General features: G+C 38.2%; 1 protein-coding gene across 1 annotated transcript in view; it reads left to right on the forward strand.

Annotated features, from left to right (window-relative positions):
• Nucleotides 1-26,325, forward strand: part of LOC124593767 (serine protease snake-like) — a 91,345-nt gene that overhangs the window by 40,123 nt on the left and 24,897 nt on the right. The window contains exon 6 of the mRNA XM_047132116.1: nt 18,705-18,871. Within this exon, the coding sequence (XP_046988072.1) occupies nt 18,705-18,871 (167 nt within the window). The remainder of the gene's footprint in view (nt 1-18,704; nt 18,872-26,325) is intronic.

A 26,325-nucleotide genomic window follows, 5' to 3' on the forward strand; every position in this document is an offset into this window, starting at 1 on the left:
CTACGGGAGCTGTACAAACATAGTACCATTGTGGAAATGTTAAAGAAGAGAAGACTGAACTGGGCTGGTCATGTAGCAAGGATGCCGGAGAACAGACTACCCAAAATAGCATCCACTAAGAAATTAGAAGGAAAGAGAAGAAGAGGAAGACCTCGAATTAGGTGGATGGAGAATATCCGGGAAGATGCAGCTAGGATGGACATCAACTCTGATTGGACAACAATTTCCCTGGATAGAAATAATTGGAAGAGGCTCATAGAGCAGGTGTATGGTCGATAAGGCCTTAGCCACGTGTAAAGTAAGTAAAAGTAAAAAAGTAAGTGAAGGGAGACAAAAATTTAATAGTCGTGGGTGACTGGAATTCGAGAGTAGGAAAAGGGAGAGAAGGAAACTTAGTAGGTGAATATGGATTGGGGGTAAGAAATGAAAGAGGAAGCCGTCTGGTAGAATTTTGCACAGAGCATAACTTAATCATAGCTAACACTTGGTTCAAAAATCATAAAAGAAGGTTGAATACATGGAAGAACCTTGGAGATACTAGAAGGTATCAGATAGATTATATAATGGTAAGACAGAGATTTAGCAACCAAGTTTTAAATTGTAAGACATTTCCAGGCACAGATGTGGGCTCTGACCACAATCTGTTGGTTATCAACTGTAGATTAAAACTGAAGAAACTGCAAAAAGGTGGGAATTTAACGAGATGGGGCCTGGATAAAGGATAAACTGACTAAACCAGAGGTTGTACAGAGTTTCAGGAAGACCATAAGGGAACAATTGACAGGAATGGGGGAAAGAAATACAGTAGAAGAAGAATGGGTAGTTCTGAGGGATGAAGTAGTGAAGGCAGCAGAGGATCAAATAGGTAAAAAGATGAGGGCTAGTAGAAACCCTTGGGTAACAGAAGAAATATTGAATTTAATTGTGAGATCGACAGGAAATGCAAAATGGCTACGCAGGGACGGCTAGAGGACAAATGTAAGGATGTAGGAGCTTATCTCGCTAGGGGTAAGATAGATACTGCCTACAGGAAAATTAAAGAGACCTTTGGAGAAAGGAGAATCATTTGCATGAATAATAAGAGCTTTGATGGAAACCCAGTTCTAAGCAAAGAAGGGAAAGCAGAAAGGTGGAAGGAGTATATAGAGGGTCTATACAAGGGCAATTTACTTGAGGACAAAATTATGGAAATGGAAGAGGATGTAGATGAAGATGAAATGGGAGATATGATATTGCATGAAGAGTTTGACAGAGCACTGAAAGACCTGAGTCGAAACAAGGCCCCGGGAGTAGACAACATTACATTAGAACTACTGACGGCCTTGGGAGAGCCAGTCCTGACAAAACTCTACCATCTGGTGAGCAAGATGTATGAGACAGGCGAAATACCCTCAGACTTCAAGAAGAATATAATAATCCCAATCCCAAAGAAAGAAGGTGTTGACAGATGTGAAAATTACCGAACTGTCAGTGTAATAAGTCACAGCTGCAAAATACTAACGCGATTTCTTTACAGATGAATGGAAAAACTGATAGAAGCTGATCTTGTGGAAGATCAGTTTGGATTCCGTAGAAATACTGGAACACGTGAGGCAATACTGACCCAACGACTTATCTTAGAAGAAAGATTAAGGAAAGGCAAACCTATGTTTCTAGCATTTGTAGACTTAGAGAAAGCTTTTGATAATGTTGATTGGAATACTCTCTTTCAAATTCTGGAGGTGGCAGGGGTAAAATACAGGGAGCGAAAGGCTATTTACTATTTGTACAGATACCAGATGGCAGTTATAAGGGTGGAGGGGCATGAAAGGGAAACAGTGGTTGGGAAGGGAGTGAGACAGGGTTGTAGCCTATCCCCGATGTTATTCAATCTGTATATTGAGCAAGCAATAAAGGAAACAAAAGAAAAGTTCAGAGTAGGTATTAAAATCCAAGGAGAAGAAATAAAAACTTTGAGGTTCGCCGATGACATTGTAAACCTGTCAGAGACAGCAAAGGACTTGGAAGAGCAGTTGAACGGAATGGACAGTGTCTTGAAAGGAGGGTATAAGATGAACATCAACAAAAGCAAAACGAGGATAATGGAATGTAGTCGAATTAAGTCGGGTGATGCTGAGGGAATTAGATTATGAAATGAGACACTTAAAGTAGTAAAGGAGTTTTGCTATTTGGGGAGCAAAATAACTGATGATGGTCAAAGTAGAGAGGATATAAAATGTAGACTGCCAATGGCAAGGAAAGTGTTCCTGGAGAAGAGAAATTTGTTAACATCGAGTATAGATTTAAGTGTCGGGAAGTCGTTTCTGAAAGTATTTGTATGGAGTCTAGCCATGTGTGGAAGTGAAACGTGGATGATAAATAGCTTGGACAAGCACAGAATGGAAGCTTTCGAAATGTGATGCTACAGATGAATGCTGAGGATTAGATGGGTGGATCACATAACTAATGAGGAGGTATTAAATAGAATTGGGGAGAAGAGGAGCTTGTTGCACAACCTGACTAGAAGTAGGGATCAGTTGGTAAGACATGTTCTGAGACATCGAGGGATCACCAATTTAGTATTGGAGGGCCACATGGAGGGTAAAAATCGTAGAGGGAGACCAAGAGATGAATAAACTAAGCAGATTCAGAAGGATGTAGGCTGCAGTAGGTACTGGGAGATGAAGAAGCTTGCACAGGATAGAGTGGCATGGAGAGCTACATCAAACCAGTCTCAGGACTGAAGACCACAACAACATTTACAGTTCCGAGGGAAAATCTGCAGAAAACTTACTGTCACTTAGCAAGGAAAAAGTGTATTTTCGTGTGGGAAAAAGCATATTTTTTTTTTAAACGGGATATCCAGGAATAATCCAGGAATTTTTTTTCCTTGTCCCTGTATGCACCCTGTAATAGTATGAATATATAAAATACATCATTTGTTTCTATTAAAAAATTCGTCAGTGGAGTAGAAGGAGTTGGCCAGTAGTAAGTCTTTCAGGCTCCTTTTAAACTGATCTTTATTTGTAACTAAATTTTTTATGTTTGTTGCCAAATTATTGAAGATGAGTGTTCCTGAGTAGTGGACCCTTTTTTGAACTAAAGTAAGTGCTTTTAAGTCCTCGTGCAGATCATTTTTGTTCCTGGTATTGAATGTATGAACTGAGCTGTTTGTTGGAAAAAGAGATATATTATTTAGGACAAATTTCATTAAGGAGTAAATATACTGAGAGGCAGTAGTTAGTATACCCAGTTCTTTGAAGAGGTTTCTACAGGACGTCCATGAATTTACTCCAGCCTGAGCTGCTGGAGGGCAGTTACGTAAGCACAAGGTGTACTTCTTGTGTGTGTGTGTGTGTGTGTGTGTGTGTGTGTGCGTGTGTGTGTGTGTGTGTGTGTGCTTTTCTTTCCTTTTCTGAAGAAGGCTTTGGCTGAAACCAGTTGTGTAAAAGTCTTTTTGTCGTGCCTGTCTGCAACTCAACATGCCATCTTCATGTTGAATAGCAATCTATCGCTTCCTTATATTGTTGGTATTGCAATATGGAGTTTTGTGCACTTCAGCAGCCGTGACTGCACAACCAATAACTGATGTCTTCTTTTGTTTTAAAGTATATTCCTTAGTTTGAAAATTGTTAAATTCTTTAAATTTGTATTGTTATTGTGATTTAGAATGATTCACATATTTTCAGTGACAAAGATGATGATAAATGCTACTCGGGGGATGTAACTGTAGCTGATGGATGGCACATTTTTCAGTACCTTTAGTGTTTTCTCACAAAGCAGATAAGGAAACACATGGCTGTAAAATATGTACAGTTTATTGGATCACAGAGTGACAGCGACAAGAATACAATGAAAGTAGATCACATATCATGAACACATTTAACAACTGAGGACCTGGAAGCCCATCTATGGTTGTATAAAGGCATTATCAAATCAGGTCTCACTAGTTTAATGCTGCGTGCACACGGTGGTCCTGGTGACAGCATTTGGTGACTGAGCTGCCTGTGGTGCCCACTTCTAGTACTTACATACATGCTGCTTGAATGGTGCTTGCCACAGTAGCCCAGCCTACATCCGCTGTGAGTGGTAGGTGAAGTAACAGACCGTTTCCTTGCAAAGGGAAGGACCTGGCATCACCATTCACAATGTTGTAACTGAAGAGATGCCCATGGCGGTCCTTGGATGGCAGCTAAAGGTGTGAAAAGTTCCTGATTCACCCTGACCTGTGCATATGAATGAAAGTGAGTGAGATGAGGGCACGCCTGCCACCTACAGACACAGGGGTAACCCGTGGATAACACCAGCAATAAGGAGGCAGGAGCCATATGGCATGGGCAGTGATTGTCGTGGGTGGGAGAGGTGAGACTGTGCTGAAAGAGACCGGGCTTCTGTTCTTCATGGCTGTTGCACCTGCTCAGTACAATGGGATGCACTGGCTCCATCTGCCGGGAGGAAACCATGTGTTGGTGTTGATGAAGCCCCAACTGCCAGGGTAGGTGGGCACAACAAGGCCGGATCGAACCCCCAGAATGGTTAGGGCCAATGAAGGGTCATCAGGCCAATAGACTGAGGAGGAGGAGGCCCTGTGCCCATCCTGGGATGCAACTGTTTCAAATGACATGCCCCAAGTTAATCTTTGGTGTGAACCAAAGAAGATGTAGTGACGGCACTGGCTGTGGACAAGGGCTGGAAACCAATGATGGTGTGACGTTCGCCTGCTTTATTTCTTAATTGATAGTCCTTGGTGTCAATGTACTATATTGTTATAATGGTTGAAAAATGGGGGCGGGGGGGGGGGGGGGGGGGGGGAGGGAGGGGGGGTGGAAGTTAAACACTGTCTACTGTAAATGATGTAGCTGACACTTGCACAGTTGCGTTCCACAGTTCTTTACTTTCAGTTCGAAACCCCCAATATTACATAGTTATATGGCCAGTTCACTATTGGTTAACTTTTGATAAGCCTCATTAATACTGGCAAACATCAGCATCCTGCTACAGTAGTTTGCTGTTGAACATCTATGAGCAGTAAATACCTAACCACACAGTTCACTATTTCTCAAATAAATTGAACAGACACTGCTATCATTTTAACACATGACCTATTTATGTTACACAAATTCCACTGTTATTTTAATGCATTATTGTTACGCTAACTGATATGGACTTCACATCTCATAATTGGCTGTGGACTGACTGTCTTGGGACAAGAAATTGGGCCTTTATACATCCTCACAATAATAGGCACTGAAACTACACATCATCCAATGTTTAAGTTACAGAAATTACAATTAAAACATAACTCATTCAATTAACTGAGTACCTCAAAAACTTCCTTCTTTTCAACACTTTCTTCTACCACATAGGTCAGGCCAAATCATTTGTTTAAATAATGAAATTAACCGATATAGTTATGCAAACAATGCTTTTGACAAACCTGGTAATTATTTTGGAATTTATTAAGGGCTTGCTTTGCTAATATGTTTTTAAATGGAACCAAATAAATACTGTAAGAATCCTGGTAGTTCTTCTTCCAAATGTTTATAATTATTACTGAATTTGTATTTGTTGGTAAGTCACAATAGAATCTAAGTCATGAAACAATTACTGATTTCACACTTTAACAAAAGATATTAACTAGGAATTGTCAAAATAAATGAGGAATTAATTACATACACAAAACTAAGCACAAAGTTAGATCTGGTGCTATATTTCTTGAGACTGAGAGCCAACCTTTCTCTTTTATAAAAATGCAGATTATACTCCTTTATGTTAATGGTAATTAGTCAAAAATGAAAAAATGAATTTAAGGTGGCAGATAGCAAAACAACAGAGGAAGTAAACAGATCCCAGCTTGCTTCATCACAGTGGCATTGTCCAAACACCCTGGCTCAGACTGGTGCACGAGGCATGAACAGTGACAACACCAGTGCCACTGAGGGACACCTGCCTGGCAGCAAGAAGTTGAGTACCGTCTATGTATGATGTCCTTGCAAGATCTTGGCAGGACTCTTGGTCCCAATTGGTGGCACTCTGTAAGAGTTTTTTAAAAAGTAAGGGAATCTCCTTGGTTGGGAAATCTTCTATATACTTGTGCATCTGCATCTTAAACATTTGGACAAGGCATCCTGCTTCACTCTTTGACTGTGAATGAAGGGAAGCTCCATGATGACGCAAATGCCATTATGTGTATGAAAGTCCATGTGCTGTGAACTGAGGACCACAGTCCAAAACCAGGGTGTGAGGTGTGCCATGGAACTTCAGTTACACAAATTAAACTCAGAAAATGAGTACAGAGTGACATTTATTACAACATTAACATTACATTATGTAATATGTTACAACCTGTCATGAAAAAACCTTCATAGAAAATATAATACAATTAGGTTCCAGAGCAAGAACAGTTTATGGTTGACAAGTCATTACAGAAAGACATTAAGGATCATGATGCTTCAAGTTCACTTACACTCAAAAGCAACACATCACAGATTCCCTGACACTCATTTCCAGACATACAAGTATCCCTTTCACAGTGATAATAACAACACTGTAATACTAACAAGGCAGATAAGCCCACAGTTATTCCAACACAGATTTTAGTGTGAACCTTTTGTATGTTCCCAGTCATTCTATGTCTACTTATCTCTATATTAAAATTATCTACACTGGACCCCCTGCATTCTTACTTGAAAAGATTCACTTCATACCAGTAATAATATTACTAACATCTGAAACGAACAATAGCATTATAGAAATCCAAAACTGCAATCTAATTCATTCACTTATAAATTTAAAAGCACATTAATTAAAAAAAAAAAAAAAACATTAATATAACTTGTAAAGGTCAGCAAAGTGGCTCATTCAGTTGCATCTTTTGTCACCAGAATGGTGCATTTCCACTCATCTAACTGTCATTACTTGTTTGGGCCTTTCTGTTTACTGCCCACACAGATGACAGGCAGCTGTCATACCTAAAGTTCATCTGAAACAGAGATGCTGTACAAAACAGCTCCTGCTGCCCAGAAAACTGTGATATCTGACCTGGGTGGCAATTTTGGAGGGGGGAGGGGGGGGGGGGGGGTGTTACAAATTCATATTCTTTAGGAAAAACCCCTGTTTCACAAAGTGCCTAGCACACAGCACACGTTGGTCTATTGATTATTCATATGATCTTGAAACTCATTCCTGTTGGTTTTTGAACATTTTTGAACACATTCTAAGCTGATTTCTGAACAAATCATAAATTGATTTTTGAATGCATGCATAGAGTATGTGTATAGAGGAGAATCCTCATCGCATCTAGTAATAAACTTTCCTGCAGACAAAAGGGGATGGGGCTACACGAGCTGACCAGAGTGAATCCAAACAGATGAATCCCAATCACTGTCTGATTTTGTGTTTGATTGGGTTTGCAAATGATCAGCATTGTTATAATTACTACTGAAATCTATAGATTCAGGTGACCAGAGTGTAAATAATACTGGTTTTATGTACCCTACGTTTAATTTTATGTCACACAAACAGCAAGTTATTAGCTAATAGGCAACACAGAGTGCAAATTTTCTGAAGAGTTCGTGTTCTCCTGATTACAAATAATGCCATCCAGTACTAATCATGAGTTTTTTTTAAAGAGGGGCAGGATGTCAAACCAGCAGAATGGGAGCAGGAGAGGCAACACAGGACAATTTGATTTCCACTGTCCTGAATATAGTTTGATGGCATCCTTTACAAAATATACATGTTTCAATTCCTTAGAGTAAAATACAGTAATGTGCGATAGAAGAATCCTGTGTGAAGAGCTGTGGCAATCCACTTTGGCACACTTAAGACCAAGTAACATGCCTTAAATTTTATTGAAAACATATGTTCTATGCATCAGACTCTTGAAAAAGATGTGTGCTACAAAAGGAATAAATTTTTGAAAATTCGATTTATTTTTTATTTTTGTTATGTCCTATCTCAAACACTCGAGGGAGGGGAGGCCGTCACTGTCTAGTGCTGCCCTGGTTCGAAAATATCGTAGATCCGGGGCTGATGCACAGAGCAGTATGGGTTATAGTGAGGAACTGAGTAGTCTCCACACGACCCATATTTGCATTTAGTAATTTTGCTGTTTCCTTTTCAGTTAATGCTCTCACGTCAAATGAAAACAAAATGGATTCAAGTGAATTGAAATTTATTCACATAATTACGGAAGGCTAAAATATGTTATTAGTTTCAGATTTTATTTTATTTTTGTTATTAGTTTCAGATTTTATTTTATTTTTATCTTTCTGACAGACAAACATTAATTGCCTTGCAGAACAGTGAAGTTAATTTTGTCAGTTTGCTAGAGAAATCTGGCTTTTAGTAATCTTTTCCACTGAGGTAGTAATGTATTTTAAACAAAGTGTTTAATTCCACACTATTGGCTAGTTTCAACTGTTTGCTGCATTTAAAGTGCACATTTTCATCTTCTAGCATGTACGGCATTATGTCATAATGAAGAACCAAATATGAGATAATGTAGTACTGGTGCTCCAAGAAAATTTACATCCTGAAAACCACACTGAAAAGCTTAATACCAGGTTGAGGCTTACTTCATTGGGAATCTGGACATACAGTTGTGCACTGTAAGTATGCACTTTAACTGTGCACATTTTGGTATGGTTCATGAAATTCCAATGCTCTTGGAGTATCCTCTGACTTCTTGTTTCTTTTATGACATAATGAAAGATCTTTAAATGTTTTACACGTACAAACATAAGGGCTTCCTACGTCATCGTAGCTGTGCAAGTGCAATGGCACCTGTTACCTTGCTCTCTCTGGCAGCTGCTGAAATGAACCTATTTCTAACAGGTTGCAAGAAAATATTGTGAATGGTGGTTTGAAAAGTGTTACTTTCAAAGTAAATTTCCCTTTACACAAGTTGAATTATGTGCGAGAATGTATGATGAACTTCTTAAATCACAGAATGTCTGACCCTCATTTAAAAATGAACTCTTTGATGATGAGCCATTTAGAAGAATTTCGAGCCCAGGAGACCAAACACTTCTGTCATTACTAAAAATTTTACAGTCACATTTGTGTGATATATCTTGAAGTGTAACACGCGTGAAAAAGGTCAACATTATATAATAATAATAATAATAAAGATTTTATTGTCTTTAGGCCATTACAGCAATTGACAATGTCAAATGAAGTTACAATTTATAATACAGTGTGATAAGGTATTGACTACTGAAATATTTTAGCTTATATTACAATAAATGTACAGTGGGTCATCTGTTGGATTACTGCATTTTACAGTTGAAGAATTCATTGATATCATAGAACGGGTGGGCAATAAACCATTCATGCAATCTTTCTTTGAACGTATGTTCAGGATGATCCTGTATAGCATGTGGCAGGTTATTAAATAGTTTGTGCCCTGTGACTTCATAGCTATTTATTGATTTTGATAGTCTATGGTAAGGCGTGTATATGTGTTTGATGCTTCTTGTGTTGTAACAATGTACATTTTCTCTATGTTTCACATCTTGTAGGTTCTTCTTCGTAAAGATTAAGACATTGTAAATATAGAGGTTTATTACTGTCATAATTTTTTGTTTAGTAAATACGGGTTTGCAGTGAGCCTTAAGTGAAGAATTTGTAATTATCCTAATGGCTTTCTTCTGCAATAATAGGATGTCATGTATATGACTACAGTTACCCCACAAGATAATGCCATAGGATATTATACTTTGGAAAAAATGCAAAATAAGCTGATCTGATGTATGTTTCAGGTACACAATTTCTGAGTTGTCTCAATAAATAAATTACTCTAGATAGCTTACTACTAATATAGTTTACATGTTGGCCCCAGGACAAATTTTCGTCTAAATAAACAACCAGGAATTTAACAGAACTAGGTTCATCAGATAGTGGCTTGTCTCTTAGAGTGAAGATTATCTGCTGAGTTTTATTTTCATTTAGCAGGAAACCATTTGCTCTGAACCAATATGCTGCATGAGTGAATGTATTAACAGCACAGGTTTTAAGATCAGTAAGATTGTTACTGCTATGAAGAAAAGTCGTATCATCTGCATACAATACAGTGGTGGATCTAATAAACGAGGGGAGGTCATTGATCATTATTAGAAACAGGAAGGGCCCCAGTACAGATCCCTGAGGCACACCTACTTTAACATTTTCTATGTTTGACATTTCCTTACCAACACAAACTAACTGTTTACGGTTGTTGAGATAAGCTTTTAATAGTCTGAGACTGTTTCCTTTGATGCCATAGAATTCTAATTTCTCTAGTAGTGGCGTGTGCTCAACACAGTCGAAGGCCTTGCTTAGGTCACAGAATGAGACCTGAGCAATGCCTTTGTTCTCAAAAACTTTGAGGATGTAACTGACTATCGTGTCGATTGCATCAATGGTTGACAGATTCTTCCTAAATCCGTATTGTGTAGCATTAATTATTCCTAGATTCTCAAAGTGAGATGATAATTGTTGGTACATAATGCATTCTATTACCTTGGAGAATGCGGGTACTATTTAAATAGGCCTGTAACTAGATGGAGAGTCTTTATCTCCCTTTTTGTATACTGGGACGATCCTAGGCAGTTTTAACTCATCAGGAAAATATCCCTCAAGTAAGCACTTGTTTATGCAATGGGTTAAAGGGTACAGAATGCAATCACACACTTTTTTTAGCAGGTTGCATGATATGCCATATATATCTAAGCTATCAGATGATTTCAGTTGTTTTATGACCCCTTGTACATATCTAGGCGATACTTCGGAGAAGGTTAGCATGCTTGTATTTAGTGACTGTCTACCCCAATTTTGGGAGAGTAACTCTGATGGACTAATGTCTGGTTTGATAATTGCGTCTCCTATTTCTTTCACTGAATTAATAAAAAACTCATTGAGTGTTTGTGGTGGGATATTAATTTTGTCTTTTTTAGTATCTGTGGCAGCACTGTTAATTACTTTCCAAGCAGTTTGGCATTTAATGGTGGAATTATGTATGCTGTTGGCATTGTAGGTTTTTTTGGCTTGCAGGATGGCTTTTTTGTATTCATTCCTGCAGTCCACATTGGCTGATTTGGCACAGTCAGACTTCATACTATTGTATATGTTGTACAGTAACAAAACTTGTTTCTTAAGTTCTGTCAGCTGTTTAGTGTACCATTTATTTTGTCTGTTTTGAGATCTGGATTTGTGGCTGCTGTCCATTATTTTGATTTTCTTTATGGGAATACTATGGTTAAATAGGGTCAAGAATGCATTAAAAAATTGATCAAATATTGTTTTGGTTGGCAGGTCATTACTTGATGTGTAATGTCCATGTGAAAGCTTAGCTTCTCTTGCAGCTTATTAACCTTAGAGACCAATATTATCTTGTAGCAACATTATGTATATTAATTTAAACCATTAACTTTTCCTTTTGTGTGTTCACACTACTTAACAGTGACATTGCTATTGGCTGACTACATCAAGTGTCCTATGCTCTGAATATCCACTTCATCGGCTATTGAGATCACATGACATGAGCTCTGACTGGCTTACAAAAGTGCATTGCAATCTCGATTTCAGTGCTTCATAAAGTAAAATGGTTCAAATGGCTCTGAGCACTAAAGTTTCGAACGCTTGGAACATTTTTTGTTTTAACTAAGGTGTTTGACTGTGTTGATCTCACAATATTGCTCCAGAAGTTGGACCATTACGGAATAAGGGGAGCAGTTCACAATTGGTTCACCTCTTTAGCAACAGGCAGCAAAAGGTAATTATTCACAATGTTGATAACAGCTGTGATGTGGGATCTGAGTGGGGTACTGTCAAGTGGGGGGGCACCCCAGGGATCAGTGTTGGGGCCGCTCCTGTTCCTTATTTATATAAATGATATGCCATCTTGTATTACGGGTAACTCTAAAATATTTCTGTTTGCTGATGACACTAGCTTGGTAGTAAAGGATGTTGTGTGCAACTCGGTTTCAAATAGTGCAGTACATGACCTCAGTTCATGGTTTGTAGAAAATAAACTAACCTTAAATCACAGTAAGACTCAATTTTTACAGTTTCTAACACACAATTCAACAAAACCTGACATTTTAATCTCACAGAACGGGCATATGATTTGTGAAACTGAACAGTTCAAATTTCTAGGTGTTCACATAGATAGTAAGCTGTCGTGGAAAGCCCACATTCAGGATCTTGTTCAAAGACTTAATACTGCCATTTTTACTATTCGAATGGTATCAAAAGTGAGTGATACTTCGACATGTAAATTAGTCTACTTTGCTTATTTTCATTCACTTATGTCATATGGTATTATGTTTTGCGGTAACTCTTTCCATTCTAGAAGGATATTTTTGGCTTAGAAACAGGTGGTTCGGGCAATAAGTGGTATGAGTTCACGAACCTCTTGTCGACCTCTGTTCACGAGTCTGGGTATTTTGACATTGGCCTCTCAATATGTATATTCCTTATTGTCGTTTCTTGTTACCAATATTAGTTTATTCCCAGGAATAAGCAGCTTTCACTCGGTTAATACTCGGCATAAATCAAACCTCCATTTGGATCGGACTTCCTTAACTCTTGTTCAAAAAGGTGAGCAATACACTGCTGCATCCATTTTCAATAAGCTGCCACCCAAATTCAAAAATCTTAGCAGTAGTCCACGTGCTTTCAAATCAAAACTGAAGAGTTTCCACATGGGTCACTCCTTCTATTCTGGCGAGGAGTTCCTTGAAAAATTAAGCTGATTCTTATTGTATTGCTGATAGCGTTTACTTAAACTTATTGACTGACTTTTTTTTGGGTTCATGAACATTTATTTTTATCTGTTATTACTTTTATGTTGTAAGTTCATGTACTGACACGTTCAATGACCTTGGAGATTTGCTCCCCAGTTTGGTCCTACGGAACTTGACGTGTAAATAAATAAATCTTCATCTACATCCTCTCCCATTTCCATAATATTGTCCTCAAGTACATTGCCCTTGTATAGACCCTCACTATACTCCTTCCACCTTTCTGCTTTCCCTTCTTTGCTTAGAACCTGGTTTCCATCTGAGCTCTTGATATTCATACAAGTGGTTCTCTTTTCTCCAAAGGTCTCTTTAATTTTCATGTAGGCAGTATCTATCTTACCCCTAGTGAGATAAACCTCTACATCCTTACATTTGTCCTCTAGCCATCCCTGTTTAGCCATTTTGCACTTCCTGTCAATCTCATTTTTGAGACGTTTGTATTCCTTTTTGCCTGCTTCATTTATTGCATTTTTATATTTTCTCCTTTCATCAATTAAATTCAATATTTCTTCTGTTACCCAAGGATTTCTACTAGCCCTCGTCTTTTTACCTACTTGATCCTCTGCTGCCTTCACTACTTCATCCTTCAGAGCTACCCATTCTTCTTCTACTGTATTTCTTTCCCCCATTCCTGTCAATTGTTCCCTTATGGTCTTCCTGAAACTCTGTACAACCTCTGGTTTAGTCAGTTTATCCAGGTCCCATCTCGTTAAATTCCCACCTTTTTGCAGTTTCTTCAGTTTTAATCTACAGTTCATAACCAACAGATTGTAGTCAGAGTCCACATCTGTCCCTGGAAATGTCTTACAATTTAAAACTTGGTTCCTAAATCTCTGTCTTACCATTATATAAACTATCTGATACCTTCTAGTATCTCCAAGGTTCTTCCATGTACACAACCTTCTTTTATGACTTTTGAACCAAGTGTTAGCTATGATTAAGTAATGCTCTGTGCAAAATTCTACCAGACAGCTTCGTCTTTCATTTCTTACCCCCAATCCATATTCACCTAATAAGTTTCCTTCTCTCCCTTTTCCTACTCTCGAATTCCAGTCACCCACGACTATTAAATTTTCGTCTCCCTTCACTACCTGAATAATTTCTTTTATCTCATCATACATTTCATCAATTTCTTCATCATCTGCAGAGATAGTTGGCATATAAACTTGTACTGCTGTAGTAGGTATGGGCTTCGTGTCTATCTTGGCCACAGTAATGCGTTCACTATGCTGTTTATAGTAGCTTACCCGCACTCCTATTGTTTTATTCATTATTAAACCTATTCCTGCATTACCTCTATTTGATTTTGTATTTATAACCCTGTATTCACCTGGCCAAAAGTGTTGTTCCTCCTGCCAGTGAACTTCACTAATTCCCACTATATCTAACTTTAACCTATCATTTTTCCTTTTTAAATTTTCTAACCTATCTGCCTGATTAAGGGATCTGACATTCCACGCTCCAATCCTTAGAATGCCAGTTTTCTTTCTCCTGATAACGACATCCTCTTGAGTAGTCCCCACCCAAAGATTCGAATGTGGATTATTTTACCTCCGGAATATTTTACCCAAGAGGACGCCATCATCACTTAACCATACAGTAAAGCTGCATGCCCTCGGGAAAAATTATGGCTGTAGTTTCCCCTTGCTTTCAGCTGTTCACAGTACCAGCACAGCTAGGCCGTTTTGGTTAGAGTTACAAGGCCAGATCAGTCAATCATCCAGACTGTTGCCCCTGAAACTACTGAAAAGGCTGCTGCCCCTCTTAAGGAACCACATGTTTGTCTGGCCTGTAAACAGATACCCCTCTGTTACGGTACGACCATCTGTATTGCCGAGGCACGCAAGCCTCCCCACCAACGGCAAGCTCCATGGTTCATGGGAAGGGGGGGGGGGGGAGGGGGTTAAGAGGCATAAGATATAAAAAAGAAGAACTTTTTATATCTTCTTTTTCTCTTCTTGTTGTTGGCACCAAGTTTTGTGTTGAGGGGTACATTCTTGCAGCTGAAATTTTGATTTTACATTGTGGGTTCTTGATGACTGAATAACTTATGAAGATTTGTGTGTATACTTATTTCATTTTATCCCATTGTTCTATATTACACTGACTTCACAAGCTCAACTTTCATAAATCTTTCAATTACATTGTTATTGAGAAGATTAGCAAAATGCTTATGTTTCCATGAGAGGCATGCCCACTACTCTTAACAGTCTGCGGTATTCACAATATTCCAAAGAGTTAACAAAGCAAAAGAGCTTACAAACTTTCTTAACAAAAGAAGAATCTTCACTAAAATATATCATTATTTTGTAAATGAACCCAGAAATAAATTTAATAATTGTTGTTAGATTGTACAATTAATAATATGAATTTTAAGTATGCCAGAATTTCGAATTTGAAATATTTCTATAACAAGAATAAATTTTAACTGTTAGTACACATCGATTGTAACAAATTACTTTCTTTTTATACATTTTAGCCTGAAATATAATACACCATACACAAAATCATATGAAGTTCATTCAGTTAAACAGATGTTATAATTTTCACCTATACAAGATTCGATAGCATACATAGTATCGGTTATTTCTATAAAAAAAGGTAATTCTGGAGGAAGGTGTCCCATTACAAGCTCCACTGTCAAATGACTCCTTCCTGGGTTTTTAACGAAACATCAGTCATTTGCAGTAATAAAGAACAACACTCAAGTACAAATACCTGAAACATAGATTTGTTACTAGTACCAACCAACATAACTAAAACAAGAGGGATGGCATTTATTCACTTGTTACATGCAGTAGTTATTGATTAGAATGTTAACAAAACACAACAAACTTGAGGTCACAGCACTGTTCAAATGTTGACATGTGATTAAACATAATTCGGCTTTCAAATGTAACCAGGGAATGGGAACAGTATAAATAATACAGAAATTCTCACTGCTGCCACAATGTCATCAATTCATTGCAGACTCCACAAGAGCCCATTCCACAGAATTTCAAAATAGCACACAGTCTCCTGATCTGCTCTTCAGGATGCACTACACCTGACTGCCCAAGCACTTGTCATTGCCATCTGCATCAGTTTGCAACATCTTATGGATAACCACTTAGTGCTTCTATCAAACAGAACCCCACAGAAACCCACACAAGTCCATATAGGCTTGTGCTCACTGCACAAGAAATCGTCTGATGGGAACATTTTGGGAGAACAATTGAATTATCCATGAAGTTAGAAGGTGTAGCAAAACCATCACAAAAGAATTTGGTAAAACCAAGCTGGACGGCTCCCAGATCTTGATAAGAGTTCAAAGTAGAGTGAAAATGTTCAGTTAGCTTTAAATGTTCAGAAATGCAAAATGGTGCACCTCAAAATAGGAAAGTATGGAGTATCCTATGCAAACAAGTCAGTGAGTCACAATTAGAACCAGTTTAGTCATACAAATAATTGATTCTAACAACTGGTAGGGATATGAAATAGATCAGCTGCGTAGACTGTCATAGGTAAACCATGTGGCAGACTTTGGTTCATTGGTAGACTACTAAAGAAATACAGTGAGTCCACAAAGATGATAGCTTATAATACACACATGTGCCCTAGTTTATAACACTTCCCAACTGTGTGTGACCCACACCAAATAGAACTAACAAGAGATATTGAACATACGCTAATAAGGACTGTATGAATGGTCACTGTTGTTTTCTTTTCTTTCCCATTTTTCTGTTTAGCCATGGAAAAGCAGCATGGAAATGCTGAAAGAAATGATCTAGCAAACACTTGAAGACAGACATAAACTATCCCACAAAAGACTAATTATAAGTTTCAGGAACCTGCTTTAAGTGTTCTACCTAGAAATATACAACTGCCTGTGTGTAATGTAAGGCAAAGGCAATGACTTAACTATAGAGGACTGGTGTGAGCTGCACAGAAACAGGTAATAGAAAACAGTTGCTCTCTTTTTCTAGTCCTTGCCCTTTTTCTTGTAAAAGTACACACACACAAATTTACATGCTCATGGTAGTGGTGAGACTCATAATTGAATATCAATTACTGAAAGCAGTGTTCTGGGTAGATGGAGGTGAGAAGGGGCAGGGTAGGACATGTGAGGCAAGGAGGTTGTAGCATGGTTGTATGAGGCAGGACTTTCATCAAATGACTCAGGACTTTCATCAAATGACTCAGTGCCTGTAGAATAAGATGAAAGTAGATCAGAGGCTAGAGCATATAAGGGATAGAGAGAAAAAAAGGGGGAGAGAGGAGGGGCAGGAAGGTGAGGAATGGAAAGTAAGGTGGTGATGAAAAGGGAAGGAGAGGTGTAGACAGGTGAGAGAAGGGAAAAGCTAAGATGAGACAGTGGGAAACAGGTTAGTGGAGGTTTAGGAGAGGGGGATTGCAAGAATACAGGATTTTCTAGACACACAGTTCCCAAATATGTAGTTCAGAGAAACCTGTTCTGGAAGGAATATCCAAATGCCACATACAATGAAGTAGTTTTTAGTCATTTGTGTTATGGTTTGCAGCATGTTCAGCAACTGGATAGTCACATTTGCAGTTGGCTGCAATTTGTCAGTGGCAACTCATGCAAGTAGACGGTTATCTGTTTTATTATTATGCTCATAGAATATTCTGCACAGTAATTGCGACATAGCTGGTACATCACATGGCAGCTCTCATGCATCACCCTGTCTTTTACAGTGTTGGAAATGCTTCTGACTTAACTGCAATGGTTGGAAGTAGTGGGATACTTTCCGTCTTGTTGTGCAGGTACTGAGTCATTAATCTTACCTGTATTTGAGGGTACACAAACTGCTCCAACAACTGACCCATTCTCTGTTTGTTTCTCAAAGAAGAATCGTCCAACAATCCTGTCATGCATTGGCCCGCACCAGACATTTAGTTTAGGGCAATCACGAACATGTTCAATGACAATGTGCAGATTTTTCAAACCCCAAATCTGAACATTATGTCTATTAACACTTCCTAATAGATGAAAGGTTGCCTCATCTGAGAATAAACATTTTTCCAGGAAGCTGGCATCCATATCAATACGCTGCAGCATATCCACAGCAAATTGTTGTCGGTGTGGTTTGTCGTTTGGTGTCACATGTTGCAGAATTCCCGCTTTGTAAGCACACATAAGAAGACACTGGTGAACTACATGATTCAGTGTTGACTGAGGTACATCAAATTGCCTAGATGCTTGACGAATTGACTTACGTGGGCTTCTGAGAAATGTTTGTCTGATGTCATCCACTGTCTCTTCTGAAACTCCATAATGTGCACCGCGAGAATGTTTCAGAACACTTCCTGTTGCCAGAAACTTCCATTCCTTAATTGTTTTAACAACAGGTGGATCACATTCATACACATGATAATAATTTCTTTGCACATTAATCAGCGATTTTGTTTCTCCTTGCACACGCTGCTGTGGAGTCACCATTTTAAATTCATGCGACCATGCTGTACTCTGGCAACGATACTTGGCACTTCTGACATGGGAATATAAATTCTTTGAGATTCTCTACAACGTGGTGCATTTTTCACTGTTATATCTACTGTGGTTTTCCTGTACTAGGTCCTTGAAGTCAGGGAGGTTTGAGTGGGACACCCTGTATTTTGTCAACTGTTGTGTGTGTTCTCCTGCCACTGTTTGGTGAGAAGATTTTTTTGTCTATCCATTTATATTTTCAAAAACTGATTATTTTTATTGATATTTTTAGTCTGTATTATGCAGTTAATCCACACACATACCTAGCTATAACTATCTAGTTTGAATACTGACACTACCATTTCCTTCACACTTAAATGATGTTTAATTATAAAACAAATCTTTTGATCTCTCATGTTGACCAGTGTAAGTAATATGTTAAAAGCCACACCTAAAAGTAAAGTCTTACTGTCTGATATTGTTTTCATTTCTGTTTGTGTTCTATGTTGCAGCTGGAAAAACAAGTGACACTTTGCGGAAAGTTGTTCTTGATATAATAGATAATGAAATGTGCAATAACTTATGGAAAAGTCTTCGCAAGCTCACAAGTCTGCCTCGTGGAATTGCACCATCAATGATGTGTGCTGGGGTCCTTACAGGTGGCAAAGACACTTGTCAGGTATGCTATTGTAATGTGCTATACTACTGCAGGTAATCTATTATATCTGCACTGTGTAATAGATCTGTTAACATAGTTAGCACTTCAATGAATAAAAAACAAATTCAGGGTGACAGTTTTCTGTGCATAGTTCTCATACGCATGTGTAGTATTTGGTTCAATGGGTGAACAACTGTCACTGATTATACATGAAAACCTCTTGCAGATGACTAAAGGAAACAACAACTATCTACTAAACAGACATTGTAGAGGTTCCACTTCTCGCAGTTGTTTGTATGCATTTATTTAATTATGCATGATTACATTGCTGTGGTACCTCATATCAAGAAAATTATTAATTAGAGCAAGATGTATACACCCTGGGACAACTGGGAAAAAGCTGGGAATTTTTTAGTGTTCTAGTTTTTGGTTAACATTTTGTAATTTTGACTTGTAAGAACTATACTGTAACGTCTATCAACAGCAAAATGTGTTAAAGGCTTTATGACAAAGACTCTACAATACTTCATAACAACACTGCTTAAGAATGAACATAATGTCACAATTGTTAGCATTAGGTTCATTTGAGCACTTTCCAGCAGGCTCATGCACATCCTTAGTTTAGTTGTGTATGAGCAGTTTCCTGCTTCTGGTTATTTTAAGTGTGGATGTTAGTGATTTTGCTGTTTTCTCTTCACTTAAAGTTCACACGTCAAATGAAAACAAAATGGATTTCTTTGGCTTGGGCTATCAAGTGAATTAAAATACTTCCACATAATTATGGAAGGCTAAAATTGTTATTAGCTTGTTTTATGATTTAACTTTATTATCACATTTTTGGCTGTGGAATTAAGCACCTTACAGAACAATGAAGTTATTTATGTCAGTTCGCTAAAAAAAATTGGCTTTTATTAACCTTTTCCACAGAGGTAGTCAATTTATTTGAAATGAAGTGTTTTAGTCCAAACTGTTAGCTAGTTTCAACTGTTTGCTGAATTTCAAATGCACTTTTTCATCTTCTGGCACATATAGCATTAACCTTCTGATAGGCGCATCATCTAGTCAGACAAGGACGGTTGCGCGTATCTTACAGATACCACTTGTTGTTAATAAACTTTATGTCTTTTTAAACATTAATTTTTTTATCATAAAAGTAATATTAGGTATTATTCACAGGTTATACAAACAGGAGCAAGGTAAAAAATTTATTTAGAAATAAAGTTATGTTTCAAAACACATTTTCTTCCCACAGCTTCTCGAGATACTGATACTTACTTTCCGTGTACAAATGTCAAATTTATACAGGATTATGCTTGAAATTTTGGTTTCTCAATATTCTAAAGTTATTTACAAGTTGAAATACAATCAATGCAAACACTTCTTGTATGATGTAACCAAAACATACCATCTATATCTCACACATTTGAAACGAGTGATTATTTAGAAGCTGAAATGCAATCACTGCAAACATTTCTTGAATGTTGTAAACAAACCATCCACATACTTCACATTTGAAACAGGTGATTCTCGTTTTCTTACTGACTAAACACGGCCTACATCTTTTCTTCAGAGGCTCCAGAGATTGATCTTCCTCTCCTCTTCTTTGTTGCTGTTGCTGCTCACCTTCTGTGTGCAACAAATTTAAAACTTTTGTGCGGAGGTCTCTAGCCAGTTTAGCACTTCTCCGTTTTACATGTTCCTGCACAAGTTCATTCAACATATATCTGAGATATTTTCTTCTCTTGAGATTATTGCTTGTGTTGCCTCTCCAGATTATAAATGACTTTATGACAGCAACATTCATCATCAAAAGAAACACCACCAGAGGCCATCGCTTTGTGTTTCTCACAGCATTGAAAGACCCACGAAGTTCGTTGACAGTGTCAACACCTCCTTTTGTGTGATTATAAAAAGTTATAATTTCTGGTTTCTTGAGATCACCTATATATCAACAAAACATTCTTGCACTTTTTTGTCATGTATGAAACAAGTGTTGTCTCTTTGCTGAAACCAAACAGACTTGAGTGGGGTTGCAGTGAATTCTGGAGGAATTTGGGGCTTATTTTTTCGTAACTTGGCAACGTATGAAATTTTTTTTATGCCAATTCCTTTACCAAATTGTAATCCGTAAACCAACTGTCAACCATCATATTTCTCCCACTGTAGATGATGGGTGCTGCTAACCTTTTCACAACATCAGAAGGTTTATTGCTTACACTAAATGGACCTTCTGGTTGCATTCCAGTGTATATTATATGTATAAAATAGCCGAGAGTTGGCTAAAGCATAAATTTTTATGCCATATTTGCTTGGTTTTTGGCATATATTGTATGAAACCACATCTACCTCAAACAGCCTCGAGTTTTTCATCAACTGTGACATTTTTACCAAGTGAATAGCACTTTTGGCAGTTCACAATGAATTCTTCTTAAATAATTCTTATAGGAGCAAGGCGGTCAGTTTTTCTTCATTCTTCTCTTGTTTCCACAGCATCAAAACGAATAGATCACATTAAGAACTGAAATCTTTCTATACTCACGACGGTTAGGAAGTCATCCATCCACCATAAGTCATTGAGATTCAGACGATTCGTGTGCTACAACCTAGCGAGATAAAGCAGCCTGAATAAGGCTTTCACTTCCACTGTGTCTGTCTGTTGATCGTCCCTTGAACGAGAATAGTTATCTTGTATTGTAATAATCAATTTGGTTATATTTTCTACAATACATTGAATCCTTGTGTAAGATAGGAGGCACTTCCAAGAATCTAGAATATTAGTCATGTTTTTCGCAGGTCTGATTACTCCGGGCAGATGAAGTAAAATATTTGGTTTTCCTTGCCTTCGCCTGTTCCTTTTTTTTTTATCCCCAACCTTGACTTTTTTTCCCTTTGAACAGCTTTAAATGTTGATTTGGTGCTCTCATCTTTGTCACCTTCTGAGCTGAACTGAGCATTCATTTCCGTATCAGAATCATTATCTCTTTCCGATATGTGCTCGTCTTCATCACTGTCATTGTCCTCTATAAAACTGTTGTCCTGATCATATTAATCGTCGGTGTCGTGCAGAATTGCATTTAGACAGCTTCAACATCCAAAGGATTGTTTAAATTATAGTACCTAAGAAATAAATATGAAATGAAACTGAATAAATAACATGATGGAAGCATTGAAGGTCACGCGTATCTGACATACGATTTAACTTAATTTCATTGTCGATTTGAGACACATATAAATTCATAATGTACGCTACTTTAAATTACTAATAAGCATTAAACATTTAGCAATAAATAATGGAAAATATAAAGTTAAAAACTTAAATGGAGGGTTGCGTGTATTACTCAGATACGAAACACTTGTTATTAGCTTGCTGTTTACCGTAGCGGGCAGCGGTCAGGACTGAAGTAGGGTGGGGTCAAATGAGGAGGCTAGAACAAAGGGGGGATTTCCCTCCCTCCTGCTTTCCAAGGAAAGGTAACAAACATTGTCGCTGCGTATCTGACACATTTGCCCACCAATTGGAAGGTTAAGCCATGATAAAGAACCTAACATGAGAAAATACAATAGTGGCACTCCAAGAAAATTTACGTCCCAAAAACCACTCTGAAAAGCTTAATATCTGATTAGGGCCTCCTCCATTGTGAATTTGGACATACAAATGTCCACTTACATTGGAATTATGCATTTTAGTGTGGTTTACCAAATTCTGATGCTTCTGAAACAGCCTCTGATGTCCTGTTTCTTTTATGACATAATGTGAGTTTGTATGAACATATGGGCTTCCTAAGGCATCGTAGCTATGGAAGCGCAGTAATGCCTGTTTTCTGATGCTCTCTGGCAGCTGCTAAAATGAACCTGTTTCTAACAGGCCGCAGGCAAATATTACGAATGTTAGTTTGAGAAGCATTAGTTTCAAAGTAAATATCCTTTACGCAAGATGGATTATGTTACGTCTGAGAATGTTGGATGAATTTCTTAATTCTCAGAGCATTTGACTCTAATTTAAAACATCACTTTAAGAACCAGCTGCTTAGAAGAATTTCGAGCCCAGAGAACCACACATTTATTAATTATCTAAAATTTTTGTGATACATTTGTGTGATGTATCTTAAAGTGTAACACACACAAAAAATGACCAATATTATATATGCACTATATGTACATCATGTATATTACCATAAACTTTTCCTATTTGTGTTCGCGCTACTTAACAATAATGTTGTATTGACTGACAACATCATGTTGCCTGAGCTCTGAATATTGACAGACTGTGGAATATCTGCTGTCATCGGCTGGTGATATCACATGACATGAGCTATGATTGGCCTAAAACAGCACATCATAATCTTGATTTCAATGCTTTGGAAACTAATGTGCTGTGTTTGGTGGAATTCGAATTTATACTTTTGTAACACAAAAATATGTAGCGTTTTTTTCCGTGTTCTGTTTTCTAAAGTACCAGAAAGTTCTACACCGGTGTATAAAACCTTAACCATTCATAAGATTGATAAATTTTACAGCCCCGAAGGAAAGTATACTGTAACTTTACATGGAAAATGTGTATTTTTAACCAGGAAATCTGGGATTTTTTTTCCTTGTACACATATACACCCTGTAGAGGAAAATAAGAACCATTCTTACCAGCCTTCAGAAAAGAGAAGCACAAACAGAAGGTAGTGGAAATACTATCTTCTTGTACGAGAAGTTCCTCTTTCTGATGAGACAGTGAGTAATTGGTGGGATAAAAATACTCATAGATCTGGAGGGAAACTTCCTGGAACACCTAAAATTCATTATTGACGATTAAAATTGATACCGTGGAAACAGAATGAAAAAAGTAAAGTGTACTACATTCTTGGATATACAGGTTATTAGCATTTTACTGCACCATAAAAAATTGGGAGGAGTAATGCAATCTGTATTTTGCATCCAAGGAAAGATTACACAGCAGGTTTCTCATTTTGACACTGCATTTAAATGTTGATTGTTTCTGAAAAGATCGTGTTATATGTCGTGTGCAGGAAGAAGAAAAATATAGCATGTGATGGAATTAAAATTCAACAGTATCAGGATTGTGGTTTATCAAGACTACAGTTTGTTGATTGACTACAATGCCTCTTGCACTGGTAAGGGTCCTGTGACTACCGTGCAAATATGAAATCATGGTTTCATGAGGGGCCAAACTCAACACCCTGTACAACTAGCATCTGAGGGAATAGATGTACTGTTCACTCAGGGATGCAGGAGCCTCCATTGATGTTACATACCTTGATTCAGGATATGGCTTGTTCATAGCAAGATACATATCCACACAGACAGAGTAATGATGATTGATGCAGTACAGACTGTCAACATGGTGACCATTGTTGCAGCTTTTCTTGATACAGCAGCAGAGAGGCAGACTGATAGTGATGTTGCCTACAACAAACCATGACACAGTGTGGCACCACATTTCTGTGTGTAGCATCACAAAAAATATATCCATGCATGGAGGCTCTAAGAAGAGTGAATATTACCAGATAGCATTTGCCATTGTCATATACACTGATCAGCTACAACATTATGATCACCTACCTAATAGCTGGTATGTTCACAATCACCACAGATAACAGTGGTGACGCATCCTGACATGGAAGTGATGTGGGCTTGGTAGGTCACTAGAGGGAGTTGGCATCACATCTGCACACACAGGTTACCTAAGTACCATAAATTTCGGGGGGGGGGGGGGGGGGGGGGGATATGTGACGCCACGTTCAATGATTTCAATGATGTATTCGGTTGGGTTCAGACCTGGTGAGCTGGGAAGCCAGCGTGTCAATTAGAACTTGCCACTTTGTTCCTCAGGCAATTCCATCACACTCTGGGCCTTGTGGTGTGGTGCATTATCTTGTTGAAAAGTGTCACTGCCATTAGGAAACATTATCTACCTGAAGGGGTGAATGTGGTCTGCAATCAGTGTATGATACTTCTTGGCAGTCATGGTGCCTTACAAGAGCTCCACTGGACCTGTGGATGCCCACGTTAATATTCCCCAGAGTGTAATGAAACTGCTGCCAGCTTGTCTCTGTCCCGGAGTATAGTTGCCAAGGAGCTGTTCCCTGAAAGATGACAGATTCGTGCCCTCCCATCAGCATGATGAAGAAGGCATCAGGATTCAACTGCCACTGCCAACATTCAGTGCTGATGGTCACATGCCCATTTCAGTTGTAGCTGCCATTGTTGTGATGTTTGCAGTGTCACAAGTATGGGTCTTAGGCTGCGGAGGCCCATTATTAGGAGAGTTCGGTGCACTGTGTGTTCAGGCACACTTGTACTCTGTCCAGCATTAAAGTCTGACATTAGGTCTTCCACTGTTCACCACCTGTCCTGTTTTACCAATCTGTTCAGCCTATGACATCTGACTTCTTTAATGACGGGTGGCCACCCAACCCCATGAAGCCTGGACATGGTTTCATCTCGGTTTTGCCATGTGTTGAAGATACTCATTACAGCACTCTTCAAACACCAGACAAGTCATACAGTTTGTGAAATGCTCCTGCCAAGCCTTCAGGCTATCACAACCTGCCCTTAGTAAAACTCGGATAGATTGCATGCCTTCCCCATCGTACACAAAGTGCATGAAATTGCTCACGCTTCGCATATGTCATCTGAAAGATGGGTGCCACGACTCTTGATGCTAGATTTCTAATTTTTCAGTTAAAATGTGGACATATTGGAACAATGTTTGGTCCATTTTAGGAGAAACAAAGATGATTTTTTGTGTCAGTCTGTGACCACAGATGAAACTTGGGTGCACTGCTATATCCCAGAGACAAAAGAACAGTCAAAGCAGTGGGAAACATGCTGATTCTCCACCACCAAAGAAAGCAAAGACAATTCTTTCAGCGGGAAAGGTCATGGCATCAGTGTTCTGGGATGTGAAGAGGATTCTGTTTGTAGATTATCTCCACCACTGGATAAACAATTACTAGAGAATACTATACTAACCTCCTGGACAAATTGCAACAAAAGGTACGCCAAACAAGGCCAGATATAGCAAGGAAGAAATTCATCTTCCATCAAGACAATGCATGCCCACACGTGCCGTTGCCATGGAAAAATTACATGAACTAAGGTATAAATTGTTGCCCACCCACCTTATTCACCTGATACGGCTCCATCAGACTTCCATCTCTTTCCAAAACTAAAAATTTTTCTTGGTGGACGAAGATTCACTTCAAATGAAGAATTGATAGCTGGAGTTGGCAACTATTTTGGAGGCCTGGAGGAAACTCATTTTCAAGATAGGATCAAGGCACTGGAACATCGTTGCACCAAGTGGATTATTCTACAAGGAGACTACATTGAAAAATAAAAAAAGTTTCAGTTATGTAAGTACTTTTTTTCTATTACATTCTGAGAACTTTTAAAACCACCCTCATAATACATGACCCTGTATGAGTAGATATTGTTGGAAGTTCAAATGGTTCAAATGGCTC

Source organism: Schistocerca americana, chromosome 2 (assembly GCF_021461395.2).
Source record: "Schistocerca americana isolate TAMUIC-IGC-003095 chromosome 2, iqSchAmer2.1, whole genome shotgun sequence".
Classification (NCBI taxonomy): Eukaryota; Metazoa; Arthropoda; class Insecta; order Orthoptera; family Acrididae; genus Schistocerca; species Schistocerca americana.